The sequence below is a fragment of the Pogoniulus pusillus genome, chromosome 23, assembly GCF_015220805.1.
Source record: "Pogoniulus pusillus isolate bPogPus1 chromosome 23, bPogPus1.pri, whole genome shotgun sequence".
NCBI lineage: Eukaryota > Metazoa > Chordata > Aves > Piciformes > Lybiidae > Pogoniulus > Pogoniulus pusillus.
The window spans coordinates 995,092-1,016,655 of NC_087286.1; the positions used below are offsets into that span (position 1 = coordinate 995,092).

The window sequence follows — 21,564 nt, forward strand, 5'->3', positions numbered from 1 at the left end:
CAAGTTCTGCATGGGGCAGCAGTGTGCCCTGGTGGGGCCAATGGCATCCTGAGGTGCAGCAAGACAAGTGTGGCCAGCCGGGCTAGGGAGGTTCTCCTGCCCCTCTCCTCTGCCCTGCTAAGTCCACAGCTGAAATACTGTGTCCAGATCTGGGCTCCCCAGCTCAAGAGAGACAGGAATCTGCTGCAGAGTCCAACAGAGAGCTACGAGGATGCTGAAGGGACTGGAACAGCTCTGCTGTGAAGAAAGGCTGAGAGCCCTGGGGCTGCTTAGGCTGGAGAAGGCTGAGAGAGATCTGATCAATGTCTGTCAGTATCTGAGGGGTGGGTGCCAGGCTCTGCTTGGTGGTGTCCAGCAACAGGAACAATGAGTACAAGCTAGAGCCCAGGTGGCTCCAGCTCAACATGAGGAGAAACTTGTTTGGTATGAGGGTGCTGGAGGCCTGGAACAGGCTGCCCAGAGGTTGTGGAGTCTCTTCTAAAGACTTCCCAAGCCTGCCTGGATGTCTTCCTGTGTGACCTGCCCTAGGCTGCTTTGGCAGGGCAGCTGGACTGGATGATCTCTGGAGGTCCCTTCCCACCCTAAGACTGTGATTCTGTGATATATTAGACTTGACTGAGCTCTTAGCATCTCCCTTGGTGAACAAAACCAGCAACCTGAAGAACTGGTGAGACATTCTAACAATGAAATTCCTACACAACACAGCACTGGCCTCAGACCTCCCTGTCCCTGCTGCTGCACCAAACTGTAGCTCTCTGTCGTTCCAGGTCAAGTTGGAAAGATTCAGTCTGATATTGCGAGTTCACAGGAGCAGTGGCAGCTGATGTCCACAGCCACAGCTAAGCATTCTTCCCCTCAACGAGGCAGAAGGAAGCTGCACTAATTTAGAGCACCTTTTTGGGCTCTCAGCTCCGAGGCTAAGGAACTCCTCAGTATGGGTGCAGGTTTGTGCCACTGCAGGCAAAGGGCACTCGTCCTAATTAACCTCTACATGCTGAAGAGAGCGGATAAGGTCCCTGCAGTGCACATGAGTGGAGAAAGCAGTGAGGGTTGCTCCTCCCATGGAGAAACCAAACCCACTGGTGAGTATCTTCACTCAAAGACCTCAGAGTACTTCGTGGGTAATGACCAAAGATGAAGAGACTTGGTGTGTGCCTCAAGGAGATCTAACACTGAAGAGAAAACAACTGGGTTGTGTTCTGTAGCTTGTTACCTCCTCTTCCAGTGTGTCAGGGAAACCTGATGCCAGGCTGTTGTCTGTTAGGAATAGCCCTGAATGGAGCTGATCTCACTCTGCACTCTTGGAAAAGCTGCTGAGTTGCTGATACCACAGGCAGTGCACAAGGCAGAGCTCTGTCTCTAAATGACAGGGATACACTCTGGACATTCATCAGGGGAGGGGGCAAAACAACCCACCAGGAACTGCACCTCTTGAGCATTGTGTAATGAGGTAATTGTAGTATCATTAGCACTGAGCACTGTGTGATGAACTATTGTGAGATCATTCTTTACAGTGAAGGTGCTGGAACACTACAACAGGCTGCCGAGGGAGGTGGTTGAGGCCTCATCCCTGGAGATATTCCAGGTGAGGCTGGACAGGGCTCTGAGCAACCTGATCCAGCTAAGGATGTCCCTGCTGAGTGCAGAGGGGCTTGGTCTGGATGAGCTCTGGAGGTGCCTTCCAAGTCAGCCCATTCTGTGTTTCTGCAATGTGAGTGTATGCTCTCACAGAAACGATGATCGAGGAGTGCGTGGAGCAGGACCTCTTTCAGTCTTCTGGTGCCCCTGGGTGGTGCCATCCAACTCTTCTTCTACAGTTGTAGGATAAGCATCCTCATTCCACACTACCTTCTGGACTGCACTGAGTGCAGTGACTGCATCCTAAGCACTCATCACAAGTTTACTTCCTCACAACAAGTGCAGCAGCCTGACCAGACAGGCCGAGTTGTATTTCTTTCCTCCTCCTCAAAAAGCATTCCTATTCACAGGCTCACAGGGTGGTAGGCTGGAAAGGTTGCAGAGAAGGAGACTGCACAACCTCTCTGGGCAGCCTGTGCCAGGGCTGTGGCACCCTCACAGTCAAGAAGTTCTTCCTCATGCTGAAGTGCAGCTTCCTGTGCTGCAGTTTCCATCCCTTGCCCCTTGTCCTGTGGCAGGGCACAAGTGAGCAGAGGCTGTGCCTGTGCCTTCCTTGCTGACCCCCAGCTCTGGATAGACATTGCTCAGATCCCCTCTCAGCCTCCTCCTCTGCAGACTAAGCAGCCCCAGGGCTCTCAGCCTCTCCTCCTCAGGCAGTGCTGAAGTCCCTCCAGCATCCCTGTAGCTCTCCCTTGGCCTCTCTCCAGTAGATCCCTGTCCCTCCTGAACTGGGGAGCCCAGAGCAGGATGCAATATTCCAGGTAAGGCCTCAGCAGGGCAGCACAGAGCCTCCCTCGATCCGCTGGACACACACTTCTGAATGCCCCCCAGGACATTCCTGGGCAGCCTGGACTTTGCTGCCCTAGCTGAGTCCTGCTTGCACCACTGCCCTGCTGTGCTATGGAGACTTCTCTCCAATCTTTCAGCTACACACCTGGTATTGCCCTGCTGCTCAGGGGACAGCCACAGCTCAACTCTCTCACACCTCATGCTGAAGACCTGTAAGCAAGATATTAACCACAAGAAGTTCTGTATCTCAGTGCAGGCCTTTGTAAACTCTCTGCAGCCTCCTTGTAGCCCCTTCAGGTCCTGGCAGGTTGCTCTTCTCTTCTGCAGGCTGCACATCCCCAGCTCCCTCAGCCTGTCCCCACAGCAGAGCTGCTCCAACCCCTGAGCCTTTTTGTGGTCTTGCCTGGATCTGCTCCATCAGGTCCATGTCCTTGCTGTGCTGAGGGCTCCGGAGCTGGATGCAGAACTCCAGAGGGGCAGGATCCCCTCTCTCCATCTCTGGCCACGCTGCCTTGGACGCTGCCTTTGGCCTTCCGTGGTGCAGGCTCACACTGCAAAGCATGAGATGGTGCATTCCAAACGCTAATGACGTCCCAGTGCTGTCAGCTTCCTCACGGTGACACCGAAGAGCGGTCCCACGGCGGCCCAACGCTCCGCGGCCGCTCCCGCCCGGCCCCGGGGGCCGCTCCCGGCGCGGCCCAGCCCAGCGCTCCGCGGCCGCTCCCGGCGCGGCCCAGCCCAGCGCGGCCCAGCCCAGCGCCCCACAGCAGCTCCCGCCCGGGCCCGGCCGAGCCGCGGTGCCTGCCGGGAAGGCGGTGCGGGCCCCGCGCACGCGCAGCTCCGGCAGCGCCCCGGCGAGGCCCCGCCCCCCGCGAGCGCCCGCCCGCCCCGGCCCCGCCCTGCGCAGGGCCCGCGGCCGCCGCCGCCTCCGCCGCCGGGAAGCGCTGGGACCGGCCGCCCCCGGGCCGCCGCCGCCCCGCCATGTCCGAGGCGGGCCAGGAGCTTGTCCACCTGGTGTGGGGCAAGAAGGCCGGGCCCCGCGGGCTGGCCGACACCATCTTCTGCCGCTGGGCGCAAGGTACCTGCCGTGCGCCGCTGCCCGGCCCCGCTCCCCGCCCGGCCCTTCCCCCGCCGCCGTGCCTGCCCGGCCTGCTCCCTCGGGGGCCTTTCCTCGGCCCGCCCCGCCGCCCTCGGCCCACCTGCGCGGACACACCCACAGCGCCTTCCGCCGCCCCCCGCGGGGTCCGCGTCGCCTGTCTGTCCGTGTCGGTGTGTCTGAGCGGCGGGAGGCGCCGGGCGCGGCCAGCGGTTTCCGTGTGCCTGTGTCACCGGCAGCCCGGCGTGCGGCCGACCGGAGAGATGATGCAGCAGTTTCACCGGCTCAGTAGTGGTTTTGGCAGCTCGGTTGCCTTCTGCGGCAGACCTTCCGGGGAGCCGAGGGGAGCAAGGGGGAGGAGGTGGCCGCTCGCCCGCGGCGCCGCTGCCCGCCTGCCCGCCGGGGCTTGTGCCGCGCTCCGCAGGAGCTGCCGTTGGGGCTGCGTTGGGGCCCGCGGCGGGCAGGGGGTATCGGGAGCTGGCGAAAGCGGGGCCGGGCTCGGACAGCCGTGTGGCGGCTGAGGAGGGGGTGTGCTGCCGTGAGGGCCCGGCCACAGCCGCAGCGGCAGCAGCCTCGGGACCTTGGGGTGTTCCGCGGAGGGTTCTCCCTACGTAGGTTGTGTAACGAGCTGTTGTTTCTTCGCCATGGAGGCTTCTGGTACCCTTCCTAAACTGCAGTTGCAAGACGTAGTACAGAGATAAGATGTGCAAGAGATCAGTTTGTGTGTCTGCCCTGGCCGAAGGAAGGGAATGGTAACCTACTGCTTACTATCTCAGGGTGCCAGGCAGGAGGGCACCCCAGGGATCCTCTGCTCCAGCCTTTCTGGGTGACAGTGCGGTTGGAATGAGCTGGCCTAGTGCTCTGTCAGGCTGAGTCTGAGAACTGTGCAGTGCAGGGAAACCCCTTGGGATTCCAGTGTCTCGCTGTGCCCATGGGCACACATTTCCTCCTGCAGCCCAGTGGGAATCTCCCCAGCAGAGACCTGTCCCCACCAGCCCTTGGCTTTTCCTTGGGACTCCTTGTACAAAGGGAGGCTCCATCCTGCTGGCAGCCACCCTTCTTGTCCTGGTCCGTGGCAGTAAGGTCTCCCCTGAGCCTTCTCCAGGCTGAACAAGCCCAGCTCTCAGCTTCCCTCACATGCAGGCTGCCAGCCCTCTGAGCGCTCTCCTGTCCCTTCTCTGGGCACTCTCCAGCCTGTCTGTGCCTTTTTACTGTGGGCCTTGAAGAGTTCTGCTAAAGGTTATGAAGGCTGCAGTAAAAACACCTCTGAATGACTGGAGAAAGTGAATCAATGGTAGTGGAATTTATGCATTGAAAAATCAATTTTAGTGGCCTCAAGTCTCAGGTTAAAGTTGGTTGAAACAGGAGGATGTTCTCTGTCCCTTACTATCTGGGGCTTTCAGCACAAGTTGTGAAGCTTCAGTAGGTGTATGTGTGATGCTGAAAGCCAAGACAGCCACTGGCATCCTGGCCTGGCTCAGGAGCATGGTGGGCAGCAGGGCCAGGAGGGGATCATGCCCCTGTGCTCAGCACTGGGCAGGCCACAGCTCGAGTGCTGTGCTCAGCTCTGGGCCCCTGGCTGCAGGAAGGACACTGAGGGGCTGCAGCGTGTCCAGAGCAGGGCAGCCAGGCTGGAGAAGGGCCTGGAGCAGCTGGGGCTGAGCAGGGGCTGAGGGAGCTGGGGGGGTGCAGGCTGGAGCAGAGCAGCCTGAGGGCAGAGCTCATTGCTCTCTGCAGCTGCCTGCAGGGAGGGGGCAGTGAGCAGGGGGCAGCCTCTGCTGCTTGCTGCCAAGGGCCAGGAGCAGAGGAAATGGTTCCAAGCTGCCCAGGCAGGGCAGGCTCAGGCTGCACCTTAGGGAATCTTTCTGCCCTGGAAGGCTTCTCAAGCATTGGCAGTGTCTGCCCAGGGCAGTGCTGCAGTGCTGCACCCTGGAGGTGTTGCAGCAGCCTGTGGAGCTGTGCTTGGGGCCGTGGCTTAGTGCTGAGGCTGCAGTGCTGGGGGGAGGCTTGGGCTGGGTGAGCCTGGAGGGCTCTGCCAAAAGGGTGGTTTGTGTTGTCCTGTGTTTTGGGAGCTGCACAGGACACAAGGTGCATTACCAGACTCTCAGCTGTTGTTTTTTTCCCTGGGTTCATCTCTGTTCAGACAGTTCAGTGAGGAATACTTGGGAAAAAATGCCCAGCTCCTCCTAAGTTGAGGGAGGCTCATAAGCCAATTCCCTAGCAAAGCCATTAGCTTTACTGAAATATAACTACTTCCTAAAATGTCTCTCTACATTTTGAAACAGTGCTACTGCTTCACTACAAGATGTGTGCAAAGTCACAACAAAAACTTGGTGTTAAAAAGTGTAATTAATGTCAGATTACCAAACTTGACCCTCTCAAGATAATTTGTCTGTGAGGTTTTAGCAGTTTCTGCTTTTCCTGAGCTGTGTGTTGTGGTGCCCCATAGTTGGAACCAGATAGAGCATCAATGGAAAGGGCCTCTTGTGGTTTTGGTGCTTCCTGGCCAGAAGCTGTGATTTCCTCTGTGTCTTTAGGGAAAGTGCTGTAGCTGTGCTGTGTAGTGAGGCTCTTCCCCTCTCTGTGTCCTGCTTGGTCAGTTTTGTGTAACACAGGCACACGACAGTAAGTTCCTGTGGTGTGTGGTGTTGTGCTGGGAATCAGGAGCCAGGCTTGTGTTGTGTAGGAGCAGAACATCCTCCCAGCTTCCCGTGGTGCTGGAGAGGTGCTGCTCTGCCTGCCTGCTGTGAAGGGACCTTCTCGGTGCTGACTTAGCAGGAATGCTCTGAAAACCCAGATGGAAACCCCAAGCTTTGTTATTTCCAGGGACTTCGAAGCTGAAAAGGGAGACCTTTGTTTCACATCGTGTGCACAGGAACTGTCAAACTGCTTTGGTGCTGGTAGGCTTTGAGAGCAGTGCCCACACTGGTATTTATTTCAGTTGCTGTCTGAATGTTGTCTGGTCATTTCCAAACCCCTGGAAGTTGAGAACCGTAATTTACACTTGGGGAGAGAAGTGTAGGGAGGGTGCTGAGCATCTCAAAGCTGGCAGCTTCCTGGGAAAGACAGCAACGTTGCAGGCATCCTCCCTGTGTGCTGAGATGTTTACCCAGGGCATTTGTTTGGCCAGAGCTGCAGGTGTGAGGTCAGCCATCAGGGCTGATCCAGCTCCCCTGGCTGTGCTCTTTGGAGCTGGGGACAGTGCTCAGAGCTGAGCCAGCTCCCCTGGCTGTGCTTCTTGGAGTTGGGGATGGTGCTCAGAGCTGAGCCAGCTGATGTGGATGTGGTGTTTGGAGCTGGGGACAGTGCTCAGAGCTGAGCCAGCTCCCCTGGCTGTGCTGTTTGGAGTTGGGGCCACACATTCCCTTGCTTTGCTGCACTGGCAGCATTGTTTTGCTTCCTGGCTGGAGGAAGGGCTGGCTGTGTAGCTGCTGTTGCAGTTGCTGGGTTTGGGGTTTTAGTGTTGTGCCTTTGACAGCTTTCTCCCTGGCTGCAGCAGAATTTGCAGTTGGCAGCTTGCCGATGCCATTCACCAGGATGCTCAGAGCAGGCACAGGAGCGGGGTGCAGATGCAGTGTAGGTTCCACTTCGGCATTTCCTGGCACAGGTTTATGGTGACTTGGGAAGAGTTAGGAGGAGGACTGAATCCTAAAGAAGCACCCATGTCAGGAGTGATTTTCTTTAGGGATCCAAACTCCCTTTATACAGCTGCCCTTCAGAGCAGCTCTAAGGCGTGCAGCACCAGGTCTGCACGGCGGTGAGTGTCTGGCAGGTGTGAGCACACCATCCTTTCAGAAGTGCCTGAGCTGCTTTCTCACTTTTCCTTGGAAGGAAAAGTATGGGACAGTCTCTTTGAAACAACTGTTTACTTCAAAAGCAGAGGGTGAAGCTGATAATACAAGAGTTTGTGTTAGGGTGTGTAATGTGCACTGTGAAAAGGTTTGTTTTCTCTGCTTCCTCTTCCAGCTTCCAGGCTTAGAGCTGGATCAGTAGATTTACAACTTTGGTTTTCTTCCCTGTTCTTTCCAGATTTCAGGTTTTGTTGCATGCCTGGAGCTCACTTTCTGGCCTAGTGCATTTAAACATCCCCAGACTGGCTTTTATTGCGTCCTTGGCTGAGGAGCTAGATCCTGTAGTGTTGTTTTTAAGTCAGTGGAGCTGTGATGTTGTCAGACCATGACCAAGGCAGGAAGGCTAGCAGGAAAGGCAGGTACATTTTGAGCAGAAAGAATACCCCTGTCACTCTTGAAAGTCTTACACGGAAATGGCAGTTAGAGAAGTCTGAGATTGATGATATTTAACATCTTTGTCAGTGACATGGACAGAGGAATCAGTGCACCCTCAGCAAGTCTGCAGATGGCACCAAGCTGTGTGGCACAGTCGACTTGCTAGAGGGCAGAGATCCATCCAGAGGGACTTGGACAGGCTGCAGAGCTGTGCCCAGGCCAACCTCATGACATTCAACGAGGCCAAGTGCAAGATCCTGCACCTGGGTGGGCACAATCCCAAGTACAACTCCAGGCTGAGTGAGGAATGGCTGAGAGCAGCCCTGAGGAACAGGACCTGGGGGTCTGGGTTGGTGAAAAGCTCAACAGGAGCATGCAGTGTGAGTGCAGCCCAGACACAACCCTGTGCTGGGCTGCAGCAAGAGCAGTGTGGGCAGCAGGGTAAGGGGAGGGGATTCTGCCCCCTTGCTGTGCTCCCCTCAGACCCCACCTGCAGTCCTGGGTGCAGTTCTGCAGCCCCCACACAAGCAGGACATGGAAGTGTTGGAGCCAGTCCAGAGGAGGCCACCAAGATGCTGAGAGGGCTGCAGCAGCTCTGCTGTGAGCACAGGCTGAGAGAGTTTGGGCTCTGCAGCCTGGAGAAGAGAAGGCTTCCAGGAGACCTTGGAGTGGCTTTCCAGTATCTGAAGGGGGCTCCGGGTGGGCTGGAGAGGAACTACTGTCAAGGTCTGGGAATGACAGGATGAGGAGGAATGGGTTTAAATGGTGAGAGGGGAGATTGGAGCTGGCTGTTAGGAAGAAGCTGTTTGCAGTGAGGGTGGTGAGACACTGGCACAGGTTGCCCAGGGAGGTTTTGGATGCTCCCTCCCTGGAAGTGTTCAAGGCCAAATTGGATGAAGCCTTGAGTGACCTGTTCTAGTGGGAGGTGTCCCTGCCTATGGCAGGGAGTGGAACTGGCTGAGCTTTGAGGTCACTTACAACCCAAACCATTCTATGATTCATTTGGGTAGTGGGAGAAAAATAGTCACTGGTGTTGAGTTGTTGTGGTGACTGCTGTACAGAACACTTGCATTTGTCTGCTTTCCCTTGGAGTTCCATGTGGCTCAGGGCAAGCAATCAGCAAGCAAAGCTCTTCTCCTTTGTTATTCACTAGGGTATAGACAAGTGTAGGCTGTGCAGACAGCTGGAGGAAGTGGTTGCACCTATTGGGTCCACCTCTGCCTACTTGTTGCTCATCGGCCCTAAGCGTTGCCTCTTCAGATCTTTTGAGAGAGTTCCTTTTGAAGCCTCTGCTTTACTGCTGCCAGTGACACTCAGCAAAGTAACCCTTGGTGAGTTCTTTTCACGGTCTGTGGGCTGCTTTTAAAGCATCTGCACAAACTAAGCAAGAAGTTAGAAGCCAGATCTGCTGCCAGGAATTTGCACATCACCTGGAGAAAGAGCTGAAGTCTTCAAAGAAAGTAGTGCTGAGGGCTCTGAGCGAGGGCTTGTGCTGAGGAGGCAGCCGCAGTTAGCTCTGCAGCAGGAAGTGCTCTTTCTTGCTAGTGCAAGCCATGCTGTGGTGTGGGGCTGCAGCAGCCCTGAGAACAGAGCAGCGATGTGCTGCTGAGAGGAGCTGCCCAGCAGCCTTCTCTAGGGAGGAATTTCCAAGCTCCGTTCTGTACTGGTGGACTCTGTTCCTCTTTCCTCCCTGGGAGTAGTGTGTCAGGCTTGGGGTGGTGATGCTCTCTGGTCAGGCGAAATAACCACAACTCACTGGTTTAGGCTGCCCAGGTCCTTTGTGTGCTGCATGAACGGGGTATAAGCTCTATGCAGTATGCACAGATCAACATTTATGTGGTTCTTCTGTCAGGTGTGCTTTTCCTGAGATGATGAGTCCAGTCTTAAGGAGGCAGAGCCTGTTGTGGGGCACGCTGAGGCAGGAATTGAGTGTTTTGAAGGACTGTCTGTGTCATTGCCTGTGAGTAACAACTTCACACTGTCAGACTGGCAGGAGAGTAGAAGATGCCACACACTGAAAATGCATAGAATAGTTTGGGTTGGAAGGAGCCTTGCAGTTCATTTACAACAAAACTCCATCTAATGTGTTCTGGGTAATGAGCCAAGAAGTCCTGGAAGGGTTTGAGAGAAGTATCCACATTACCTGGTGGCTCCCACTAAATTGGGCAAGAAGGAAAGGCGGCAAGAGCCCTTTGCCACCCCTCTGAAAGCAGGCCAGACTGGCTCTGTAGAGCCCTTTGCCACCCCTCTGAAAGCAGGCCAGACTGGCTCTGTAGAGCCCTTTGCCACCCCTCTGAAAGCAGGCCAGACTGGCTCTGTAGAGCCCTTTGCCACCCCTCTGAAAGCAGGCCAGACTGGCTCTGTAGAGCCCTTTGCCACCCCTCTGAAAGCAGGGGCCAGACTGTCTCTGTCAGACTGCTGCACTTTGGCTGAGGCTTCTGCATCTGTGACCTGCTAACAGCCTTCCTCTCAACCTCTCCTGACCTTTCCATACTCTTTAAGCCTGTTGTAAATGCTCCTTTCTTTTGTTTGTTTGTTTTTTCTCCTGCCAGAAAAAGTCCAAAAATGCACTTTGAGTATGCAGAGCCTTAGACAGGATGTGTCTGTCCTTCCACAGCCAGCTCTAGAGGAGGGATGAAACACTGAGACCTGTTGGAAACCTGTACTTGGGTGGTAATGGGATACCCAAGTGTTCTGCTGGGCAGAGCCTGAAGCACAGCAGCACAGGATGTTAGGGGCTGGAAGGGTCTTCTGGAGATCACAGGACCTCAAAAGCACATCCAGTCCAACTCCCCTGCCACAGCAGGATCACTTAGACCAGATCACACAGGACCACATCCAGGAGGGTTTTGAGTACCTCCAGAGAGGGAGACTCCACAGGCCCCCTGGGCAGCCTGTTCCTCACAGTGAAAAAATTCCTCCTCGTGTTTCTATGGAACTTCTACACCTCAGCTTCCACCATTGCCCCTTGTCCTGTCCCTGAGCATCCCCCAGCAGAGCTGGCACTCGCCGTGCACATCTTTATAAGCACTGCTGAGGTCACCTCTCAGTCTCCTCCTCTGCCAGCAGCACAGCCCCAGCTCCCTCAGGCTCTCCTCATAAGGAAGATGTTCAACTTCCTTAATCATCTTTGTGGCTCTGTGCTGGACTCTCTCAAGCAGTTCTGTGTCCCTCTTGAACTGGACGGGCCAGAACTGGACACAGTACTCCAGATGTGGCCTCAGCAGGGCAGGAGAACCTCTCTTGACCTACTAACCACAGCCCTTCTAATCCACCCCAGAATGGCATTGCCCCTCCTGGCCATAAGAGCACATTGATGGCTCATGCTCAACCTCTCATCCACCAGGACCCCCAGATCATTTTCACTTCCAACAACTCAGTCCCCAGCCTATACTGGTCTCTGGGGATGCTCTTTCCCAAGTGCCAGACTCTCCCCTTGCCCTTGTTGAATTTCATTCAATTTCTCCCTGCCCCACCCTCCAGCCTGTCCAAGTCTGCCTGAATGGCAGCACAGCCTTCTAGTGTGGCAGCCTCTCCACCCAGCCTGGTGCCATCAGCAAACCTGCTGGCAGTGCCCTCTGTGCCCTTGTCCAGGTCATATGTGAATATATTGAACAGAGCTGGTCCTGGTACTGACCTGTGAGGGACTTCACTAGGCACAGGCCTCCAGCTGGACTCCATCCCATGGGCCACAACTCTCTGGCTTCTTCCCTTCAGCCAGTCCCCATCCACCTCACTCCCTGGTCACCCAGACCACACTGCCTCAGCTTAGCCAGGAGGATGCTGTGGCAGGCAGTGCCAAATGCTTTACTGAGACCACAGCCACTGCTCTGCCCTCATCTGTCCACCTGCTGATGTCCTCATCAAGGGCTATCAGGTTGGTCAAACACGACTGCCCCTTGGCAAAGCCATGTTGGCTGCTCCTAATGACCCTCTTGTCCTTAGCATGCTTAAGGACAGTGCCAAGGATAAGCTGCTCCCCTCCTAGTTGGCTCCTCCACCATTTGCATCAAGCAGTTAGCATCGATGCACTGGAAGAAGCTCCTGAACTGTGGCTGCCCTTCAGCAAATACCTGGATAGCTAAAATCCCCATGAGAACCAGGCCTTGGATTGCAAGGCTGCTGTCAGCTGCCTGTAGAAGGCCTCTCAGCGTCCTGATCCTCCTCAGGTAGTCTGTAATAAACACCCACAGCTGTATCACCCGTGCTGGCCTGTCCCTTAATTGGCACCCACAGGCTCAGGCCTCACCCATCCCTGGACAGAACTCGACACGTCCCAGTTGCTCCCTCACATAAAGAGCATCTCTGCCACCTCGCCTTGCTGCCCTGTCTTTCCTGAGCAGGACACAGCCACCCATGGCCCCACTCCAGCCACGCAGCTGTGCCACCATGTCTCTGTGACTGCAGCTGGGTGCCTGACTCCTCCTGCTTGCTGCCCACGCTGCGGCATTGGTGCATGAACGCTGCAGGGACGGGGCCGAGTGGGTAGTTTTCAGCCCTGAAGGGAGCTAGACCCTCTGGTCTGCTGCTCACGTGCTGGGCCACTACCCCCAGGGTTCTTGGTGGCAAGGCCAGCCACATCCCCGTCCCCCATTACAGCTGCTTTAAAGCCTTGTCAGTGAGCCCAGCCAGGTCCTGTGCACGGGTTCTGTGCCCTGCATGGGACAGATGGATCCATCCCTTCCAGTTCCTAACATCCTGTGATCTGTTGCCACTAGGCTTGGTGCCAGGAAAACTTCCCCGCCGTCAAAAGCTCAGTTCCGCTGGTGGCACCAACCTCTAAGCCATGTGTTAATCCCATGGGATTTTTCCCTTCCTCTGGTATCTCCTGTCACTGGAGGGATTGAGTAGAACACCACCTGTTCTTCTGAGCCCTCAAGTAATCTCCTCAACACTCTGAAGGCTTTTCAGCTGCTTTTGTACTGCTGTCCATTGCCTCATCACTCCCAGGCTGTGTAACCAGTAGTGAGCAGCACTGATGGTGGTGCCAGGTTGGGAAGTCTGTCAGAAATGTCCCTAAGCCATGCCCTAGGCAGGCAGCAGAGCTCCCTGTGGGGTGGATCTGGCCTGTACATCAGGCCCTCAGTTCCCCTGGGAAGGGAATCCCCACTACTGCCACCTTTCTCTTTTTCCTGTTTAGGCTGGTCGTAAGTGGTGGGCCTGGGTAGGGCATAGGCATTGACCTCCATCCTCATTCATCTGGCCCATACCTGTTGTGTGTGGGCAACTGGGAAGACTGGGGGGATTGGGACAGGACTCACCTGCCTCTCCTGCCGTGCTGGAGAGGGACCTGCCACCATCCCTTCCCATTTCTTTGAGTCCACCCCGCCTGCCACAGCAGGACCAGAGGATCCAGCACAGGTCACACAGGAACACATCCAGACAGGGCTGGAAAGGCTCCAGAGGAGGCTGCACAACCTCTCTGGGCAGCCTGTGCCAGGGCTCTGGCACCCTCACAGTTGAGAAGTTCTTCCTCATGCTGAGGTGCAGCTTCCTGTGCTGCAGTTCCCATCCCTTGGCCCTTGTCCTGTGGCAGGGCACAAGTGAGCAGAGGCTGTGCCTGTGCCTTCCTTGCTGACCCCCAGCCCTCAGCTCTTGACAGACATTGCTGAGATCCCTTCTCAGCCTTCTCCTCTGCAGCCTAAGCAGCCCCAGGGCTCAGCCTCTCCTCCTCAGGCAGTGCTGCAGTCCCTTCAGCATCCTTGTAGCCCTCCCTTGGACTGTCCTCAGCAGATCCCTGTCCCTCTTGAACTGGGGAGCCCAGAGCTGGATGCACTACTCCACTATGCCAGGGTAGAGGAGACCAACCCTCACCTCACTGCAACCTCCCTTTGGGCTTCTAGTGGATTAGGTGGAATGTTCTGGATTACAGATGTTGGTAGTTTAAAGGCTGCCCAGGCCATTCCTACCAGTCAGGGAAGATCATGAAGTTGTTGAGATTGCCCAAGGTGTGAGGATTGTGGAGGGCAAGACAAGGTAAGGAGGTGCACTTGCAGGCTGAGGTAGACTTGAAGCCAGTTAGACTTCAGACCAGTGGTTCCAGAGTTTTGACTGAATTGACTTGAGGTTTGTAGAAGGCTCCAAAAAAAAGTGAGTAAGGCCAAAATCCCTGAATGCCTTTGCTGAGGAGCACTTAGAACCTGGGTGTTTATTGAGGAGCACTGAGGTCAAAGGAAATGAAGTGTTTCTTTAGGTATCACACTTGGGGTTTCGCCTGTGCTTGGGCTGTGCCAGGGAAGCAGAGGAGATGGACTCCAGTTCTGCCAGGGCAGGTTGACATTGGAGATGAGGAAAACTTTCATCTCCTGCAAGGGCTGTTGAGTACTGGAACAGGCTGCCTGGGGAAGTGTTTGAATCATCATCCCTGGAGGTATTTAAAGCTGTGTAGGTGTGGTACTCTTGGACGTGGCTTAGCAGTGTTGGATTAGTGGTTGGACTTGATGATCTTGAAGAGCTTTTCCAGCCAAACCAGCTCTGTGAATCTGTGCCACATCAGTTTGGCATCATCTGCCCTGGGCTTTCATTCACTCCCTTGGTTCATGCTCGGTTTTCTTTGCCTTTAGGAAGCTGTTTTGAAAAGCAGGGCAGGGCTGAGCTGAGACACTTCATGCTTTCTGTAAAAAGCCTGAAGAAATGGAACAAATTCAAGACTTCTCAAGTGTGGTTTCGTGGTGCCACATCCAAGTATGTTGTTTTGCTGCAAGCCCTCTGGTTGCAGTGTGCATGCAGTAGCTCTGCAAAGTAGAGGAGTACTTACCCCTGAATGTGCTTTCTTGTGCCTGCACAGACTAATTCAGCCAGGTGGAAGGACTGCTGGTGTTTCTACTAAGCTATGCCAGTGGGGGGGGAGATGGCACCAGGGCAACCTCGGCTTCAGGGGGGGTTGGTGGAGCTCTGCTGCCGCATGATGTGATGCTGGATCTGAGTAGGTGGGTTTGGGGTGTGCTTGGGCTTGGGGTGCCAAAGGCATCTTTGTCAGGCACATCTGCTGCAATCCATTGGAAAACCAATGTGGAGCCTTCGGCAGCTGCTCTTAAGGCACTGTAAGAGCTGTGAGCGTTGAGCCATGAAACAAAAATAATCCTTTCACACTGCTGACAACCTCTCGGCTCTTGATGAAATGTGGGTGCGAAACACAGTGCTCTCTGCTGCCTGGGTGAGCCTGCAGCGTGGGAATGTGCTGCCTGGGGGCAGCTCCCTGCCGTGCAGCGTGGGAATGTGCTGCCTGGGGTCAGCTCCCTGCCGTGCAGCGTGGGAATGTGCTGCGTGGGGTCAGCTCCCTGCCATGCAGCATGGGAATGTGCTGCCTGGGGTCAGCTCCCTGCCATGCAGCGTGGGAATGTGCTGCCTGGGGTCAGCTCCCTGCCATGCAGCGTGGGAATGTGCTGCCTGGGGTCAGCTCCCTGCCATGCAGCATGGGAATGTGCTGCCTGGGGTCAGCTCCCTGCCATGCAGCGTGGGAATGTGCTGCCTGGGGTCAGCTCCCTGCCGTGCAGCGTGGGAATGTGCTGCCTGGGGTCAGCTCCCTGCCATGCAGCGTGGGAATGTGCTGCCTGGGGTCAGCTCCCTGCCATGCAGCGTGGGAATGTGCTGCCTGGGGTCAGCTCCCTGCCATGCAGCATGGGAATGTGCTGCCTGGGGTCAGCTCCCTGCCATGCAGCGTGGGAATGTGCTGCCTGGGGTCAGCTCCCTGCCGTGCAGCGTGGGAATGTGCTGCCTGGGGTCAGCTCCCTGCCATGCAGCATGGGAATGTGCTGCCTGGGGTCAGCTCCCTGCCATGCAGCGTGGGAATGTGCTGCCTGGGGTCAGCTCCCTGCCGTGCAGCGTGGGAATGTGCTGCCTGGGGTCAGCTCCCTGCCATGCAGTGTGGGAATGCAGCTGTGCTGTGTGGGGTCAGCTCCCTGCCATGCAGCGTGGGAATGCAGCTGTGCTGCGTGGGGTCAGCTCCCTGCCATGCAGTGTGGGAATGCAGCTGTGCTGTGTGGGGTCAGCTCCCTGCCATGCAGTGTGGGAATGCAGCTGTGCTGTGTGGGGTCAGCTCCCTGCCGTGCAGTGTGGGAATGCAGCTGTGCTGCGTGGGGTCAGCTCCCTGCCATGCAGCATGGGAATGTGCTGCGTGGGGTCAGCTCCCTGCCATACAGTGTGGGAATGTGCTGTGTGGGGTCAGCTCCCTGCCATGCAGCATGGGAATGCAGCTGTGCTGCTAGGAGTGGGCTCCCTGCCATGCAGTGTGGGAGCCTGCAGTGTGGGAATGTATCTGTACTGCTGGGGTGAGCTCCCTGTCATGCAGTGTGGAAGTTGCAGTGTGGGAATGCAGCTGTGCTGCTAGGGGTCAGCTCCCTGCCATGCAGTGTGGGAATGCAGCTGTGCTGCTAGGAGTCAGCTCCCTGCCATGCAGTGTGGGAATGCAACTGTGCTGCTGGGAGTGAGCTCCCTGCCATGCAGTGTGGGAATGCAGCTGTGCTGCTAGGAGTGAGCTCCCTGCCATGCAGTGTGGGAATGCAGCTGTGCTGCTAGGAGTGGGCTCCCTGCCATGCAGTGTGGGAATGCAGCTGTGCTGCTAGGGGTGAGCTCCCTGCCATGCAGTGTGGGAATGCAGCTGTGCTGCTAGGAGTGGGCTCCCTGCCATGCAGTGTGGGAATGCAGCTGTGCTGCTGGGAGTTAGCTCCCTGCCATGCAGTGTGGGAATGCAGCTGTGCTGCTAGGAGTCAGCTCCCTGCCATGCAGTGTGGGAATGCAGCTGTGCTGCTAGGAGTCAGCTCCCTGCCATGCAGTGTGGGAGCTGCCATGTGGGAGTGCATTTCCCTGGTTGCAGTTTCCAGCTGGGTTTGGGATGCTGTGGATCCTGCAGCATGTAATGACAGCAGAGCTGGGAGGAGGCAGATGGGACAGGCCTGAGTGCTGCTGTGAGCATGTGCATGTGTCCCCTCTCTCTCTGCCCCCACCTGCTGCTTGTGCTGGCTGCACTTGGATGGTTTCTGAGTTCGTGGCTCTAGAGCTTCAGTCCTTCGGCACAGCCTGGGCAGCAGTTAGAAAGCAACACACAGTGTCACCTACTCTGTGTTACTTCATCAAGGTGATTGTCCAGGGGCGTGCATCTGTCACAGTCACAGAGTGGCAGAGCTTGGGCCTCTGGGGGTCAGCTGGTCCACAGCCTCCCACTGAAGCAGGATCCCCATCTATGTCAGCCAGAAGTGCAAGCTGTGAGCAACCCAATCTTGAGGCCAAGTGTAAAGGCAGGGTGGGAACAAAGCCTTCAGGTTGTCTCTCTAAGCTAGAGCTGAAGCAGGAGCTGAAGATGGGGGGATGTGTGGTCTTGCATCTCAGCAAAGACAGTGTCCTTCTCTGCAAGAGCACCTTGCAGAGTTTGCTTCCGTGGCTCCAAGTGACTGTCTGGGTCACGCAGCATAGGTCAGGCTCAACAGGAGCTGTCTTGTGCCCTTCATAGGAACAAAAGTGTTCAGAGGTGACCCAAAGATTGTTTCACACTGAGACAAAATGTTACCACCCTAACAGAGTTGTTAGTAAGAGGTAGAATAGAATAGAAATAAGTCTTAATGCAACAAAAGCAACGCTTCAAGTGTCCAGTCAAGGCTCTAAGGAAAGTTTTAGTGCTGCAAACCCTTTCATTCCAAACCCTTCCTGTTGGCTGCTTGTGGTCAGGGCTTCATTGCTGAGATTCAATAATTAATTTCTCTGGTTTTCCCTGTATTCATCACTTCTTTCCTTCAGAACACTTAGTTACATTCTGTTGCAGTGGTGGGGGATAAAAAGAGTCTGGAGAGCATAGCTAAGGTGTGGAGGTGACTAAGGGAGGGCAGGAGCACACAGAAGCCTGCTTGTTTGCCTGCTACACTAAACATCATCGTTTTTCATTTGACAGGGTTTGTCTTTAGTGAATCTGAATCCACTGCATTAGAACAATTTGAAGGTGGCCCTTGTGCAGTGATTGCCCCTGTACAGGTAAGCTGCATTTGTTACAGCAACGGTTTCACAGGATCACAGCAACATTCCTGTTGGAAAGTCCCCTGGGATCACCAAATCCAACCCATAACCCTGCTCTACAAAGTGCACCCTAAACCACAGCCCCAAGTACCACATCCAAACGACCTGCAAACACATCCAGGGCTGCTGACTCCACCATCTCCCTGAGCAGCTCATTCCAGTCCCTGACTGCTCTCTCCATGAAAAACTTTTTCTTAATGTCCAGTCTAGCCCTGCCCTGCTGCAGCTTGAGGCCATTCCCTCTTGTTCTGTCACTAGTGACCTGTGAGCAGAGACCAGCAGCAGCCTCTCCACAAGGTCCCTTCAGGTAGCTGCAGACAGCAATGAGCTCTGCCCTTAGCCTCCTCTGTTTCACACTAACCATCCCCAGCTCCCTCAGTCTCTCCTCACCAGATTTACTCTCCGGGCCCTTCCCAGCTTCCTTGCCCTCCTCTGCACTGCCTCCATCACCTCCACATCTCTCTTGTGTTGAGGTGTCCAAAACTGAACACAACACTCAAGGTGTGGCCTCAGCAGAGCAGAGTCCAAGCGGACAGTCCCCTCCCTGCTCCTGCTGGGCACAGCATTTCTGATCCAAGCAGGATGGCTTTGGCTTTCTGGGCTGCCTATCATACTGCTGGGTCATAGTCAGTTGCTTGTCAGTTAGAAGTCCCCAGGTCCCTTTCTGCTGACAGCTTTCCAGCCACACTGCCCCAAGCCTGTTTAGTAAGCCCCAAATTTGTTTTTTTGCTTCCTTATCTGTGTGAACTAAAATAAATATTAAAAGAAATCAGGTGAGTTGTATTTTGATTTCTTATTTAGAGAGTGGGGGAGACAAAAGACTTGCTAAAAAGGCAGAGATGGGCTGACTCTGAACCATGCATTTGCAGAAGTGGATTTGTTTGAGAAGGTGCAGAAGGTTGATCCAAGCAGAGGGAACTTTACAGTGGGAAATGCAGGTCAAAGGGGAGAAGTAAAAGAGCAGATATAAATGTGAGCCTAACCCTTTCTCATGCCTCCTATCCCCTGCCTTTAGGAAGGGTAATACCTGTGTCCCAGTGGCTGCTTTAGCAAGGTGTCTTGGGAATACTTGTAGTGACCATTTCTTCTAGCTGAGGAGGTTTGCTGTGTAAGAGGAGCAGAAATGTTGCACTTTCCAACTCCTACTCAGCAGAGTAATCAAAGGATATGGGTGAAATGTTCTGTTCTGAATATGTGCTTAGAGTTTCACTTAGGCTCAATCAACTCTGTGGTGGTTTGGTTACTTACCACATTGTATCTCATGCACAGCCTTTGAAGTGGTGTCTGTGGGGCAGTTCCGACTGCTGTGTGACACAGGTGACCTGGAGGCTGGATCCATTCTGCTAGGACAGTTTATCTAAGCTCTGACTGCTTCTCACTCCCTAGGAGCACTCTGCAGAGACAGGCAGACATGGGCCAGATCACTTGCTCTGGTACCCTGCTCTGGGCTCCTCTTACACACAGATCAAAGCCTTCAGGTATGTCTATGTCTAAGCCAAAGCCTTGCCCACCAACAGGATGTATTAAAGTCACTGAGCAGAGATAGATCTGATCCTGAACTAGGCAGCTAACCTCAGGGGCTGCCTTGCACCTCTGGAGTGTGCAGTGTGATAGTCATCAAACTTCTGTCAAGACTGCTTCAGGATGCCCTAAGTGGAACAAAGCTGGAAGTTAGTAGCTTACTGGATGTTAGGAAGAAGTTCCTCACCATGAGGGTGGTGAGACACTGGCACAGGTTGCCCAGGGAGGTGGTGGAAGCCTCATCCCTGGAGGTGTTTAAAGCCAGGCTGGATAAGGCTCTGGACAGCCTGATCTAGTGTGAGGTGTCCCTGCCCATGGCAGGGCAGTTGGAACTGGCTGATTCTTGTGGTCCCTTCCAACCCTGACTGATTCTATGACTCTAAGTGCTGGTGCCACCAAAAGCCTGCTAACCCAGGACAGAGCACCACTTGTTTAGACTGCAAACAATCCACAGGCAAATACTTCATTCTGGACTGCACTCTGTAACCTGGCTCTGTCCAGCTCTGTGGTCACCAAGCCAAGCACAGAGCTCTGCCCTCTGCTGTTAAAATTGCCAGTGTTTGATTTCTGGATCTGTGAGGAGAGCAGAGACCAGTGGGCTTCTTGAGGGAAGTGTTGGCCCTAGCCAATGTTCTTATAGACAGTGCTTTGCCAGCCTTATATGTAGTTCAGCTTCCTGGAAGTGAAGGAGTTAAAACGTGTTTAAGAGTGACCCCAGTGCCAGCTAGGGAAGGAGAAAGGGATCAGACAGCTGCTGCAGTGCCTGCTGCTGCTGGAATCACTGCAGAAGGTGTGCAGAAGATCTGCGACAGGAAAGCAGGGAGAGATGTAAGGGGAGATCTGAAACCTGATGCAGAATGCAGCTGGTTTTAAGGTGCTGCAAATTCCTGAAGTAGCACCTAAGAGAGATAGAGAGATGGAAAATCTGCTTCTCAAAGTTGTTTTTCCCTTGTTCCTAACTTGGAGCATATCTGTGTGGTTGTTTTAGCTGCAGCATTAGTGTTGGTGGAAAGCAAGGGACATGGAGGTGCAGAGGTACTTCATACAATCATGGAACCAACCAGGCTGGAAGAGAGCTCCAAGCTCACCCAGCCAAACCTAGCACCCAGCCCTGGCCAAGCAACCAGACCATGGCACTAAGTGCCCCAGCCAGGCTTGGCTTCAACACCTCAGAGACAGCAACTCCACCACCTCCCTGGGCAGCCCATTCCAATGCCAATCACTCTCTCTGACAACTTCCTCCTAACATCCAGCCTAGACCTCCCCTGCCACAGCTTGAGGCTGTGTCCCCTTGTTCTGTTGCTGCCTTCCTGGCAGAAGAGCCCAACCCCACCTGGCTACAACCTCCTTTCAGGTAGTTGTAGACAGCAATGAGCTCTGCCCTGAGCCTCCTCTTCTGCAGGCTGCACACCCCCAGCTCTGCCTTTTCCTCATCCTTTGTCACTATGTTCCCCTCTCAATCTCATAAGGACTGGAGCTTGTCCCTGCCTCTTACCATTGATATACTTACAGAAACACTTTTTGTTCTCCTTACCAGCAGTGGCAGCCTAAGCTTTTGCCTCTCATTTTTCCTCTACAAGACCTAGCAACATCCTTGAACTCTTCTGGGACACCTCCCCTCTTTTCCAAAGGTGATACACTCTCTTCTTTATCTTTAATGCCTTCAGCAGCTCCCTGCCCATCCAGCCTGGCTGCCTCCCTCCTCGGCTCACCTTCCTGCTCAATGGCACAGCTGCTCCTGTGCCTGCAGGAGTTCTCTCTTGAAGCAGCTCCTGCCTGCCTGGGCTCTTTCCCAAGGAACTTTCTGAGTTACTTCCTTAAATAGGCTGCAGTCTGCCCTTGGGCAGTGCAGTGTGGAGGTTCTGTTGATCCCCTCCTGGTTTCTCCATGTATTGAACACTCTATCATTTCATGGTCACTGGACCCCAGGCAGCCTCCAACCACCACATCCCCCACCAGCCCCTCTCTATTTGGGAGCAGCAGGTCAAGCAGGGCTGCCCCCCTGCTAGGCTCACGTAACAGCTGGGATAAGAAGTTGTCCTCCACACACTCTAGGAACCTTCTAGGCTGCCTCTTCTCTGCAGTGTTAAAATCCCAGCAGATGTCTGGCAGGTTAAAGTCATAGAATCAGCCAGGTTGGAAGAGACCTCCAAGCTCAGCCAGCCCAACCTAGCACCCAGCCCTATCCAATCAACCAGACCATGGCACTAAGTGCCTCATCCAGGCTTTTCTTGAAGACCCCCAGGCACGGTGCCTCCACCACCTCCCTGGGCAGCCCATTCCAATGCC

At 54.9% G+C, this 21,564-nt stretch overlaps 1 protein-coding gene across 2 annotated transcripts in view; it reads left to right on the top strand.

Annotated features, from left to right (window-relative positions):
- The first annotated feature begins 3,336 nt into the window (after positions 1-3,336).
- Positions 3,337-21,564, top strand: part of MINDY3 (MINDY lysine 48 deubiquitinase 3) — a 52,721-nt gene continuing 34,493 nt past the window's right edge. For both annotated transcript variants that reach the window (XM_064162300.1, XM_064162301.1), the window contains exons 1-2: positions 3,337-3,505; positions 17,633-17,712. In XM_064162300.1, coding sequence (XP_064018370.1) covers positions 3,409-3,505; positions 17,633-17,712 — 177 coding nt within the window. In that variant the 5' untranslated portion in view covers positions 3,337-3,408. The remainder of the gene's footprint in view (positions 3,506-17,632; positions 17,713-21,564) is intronic.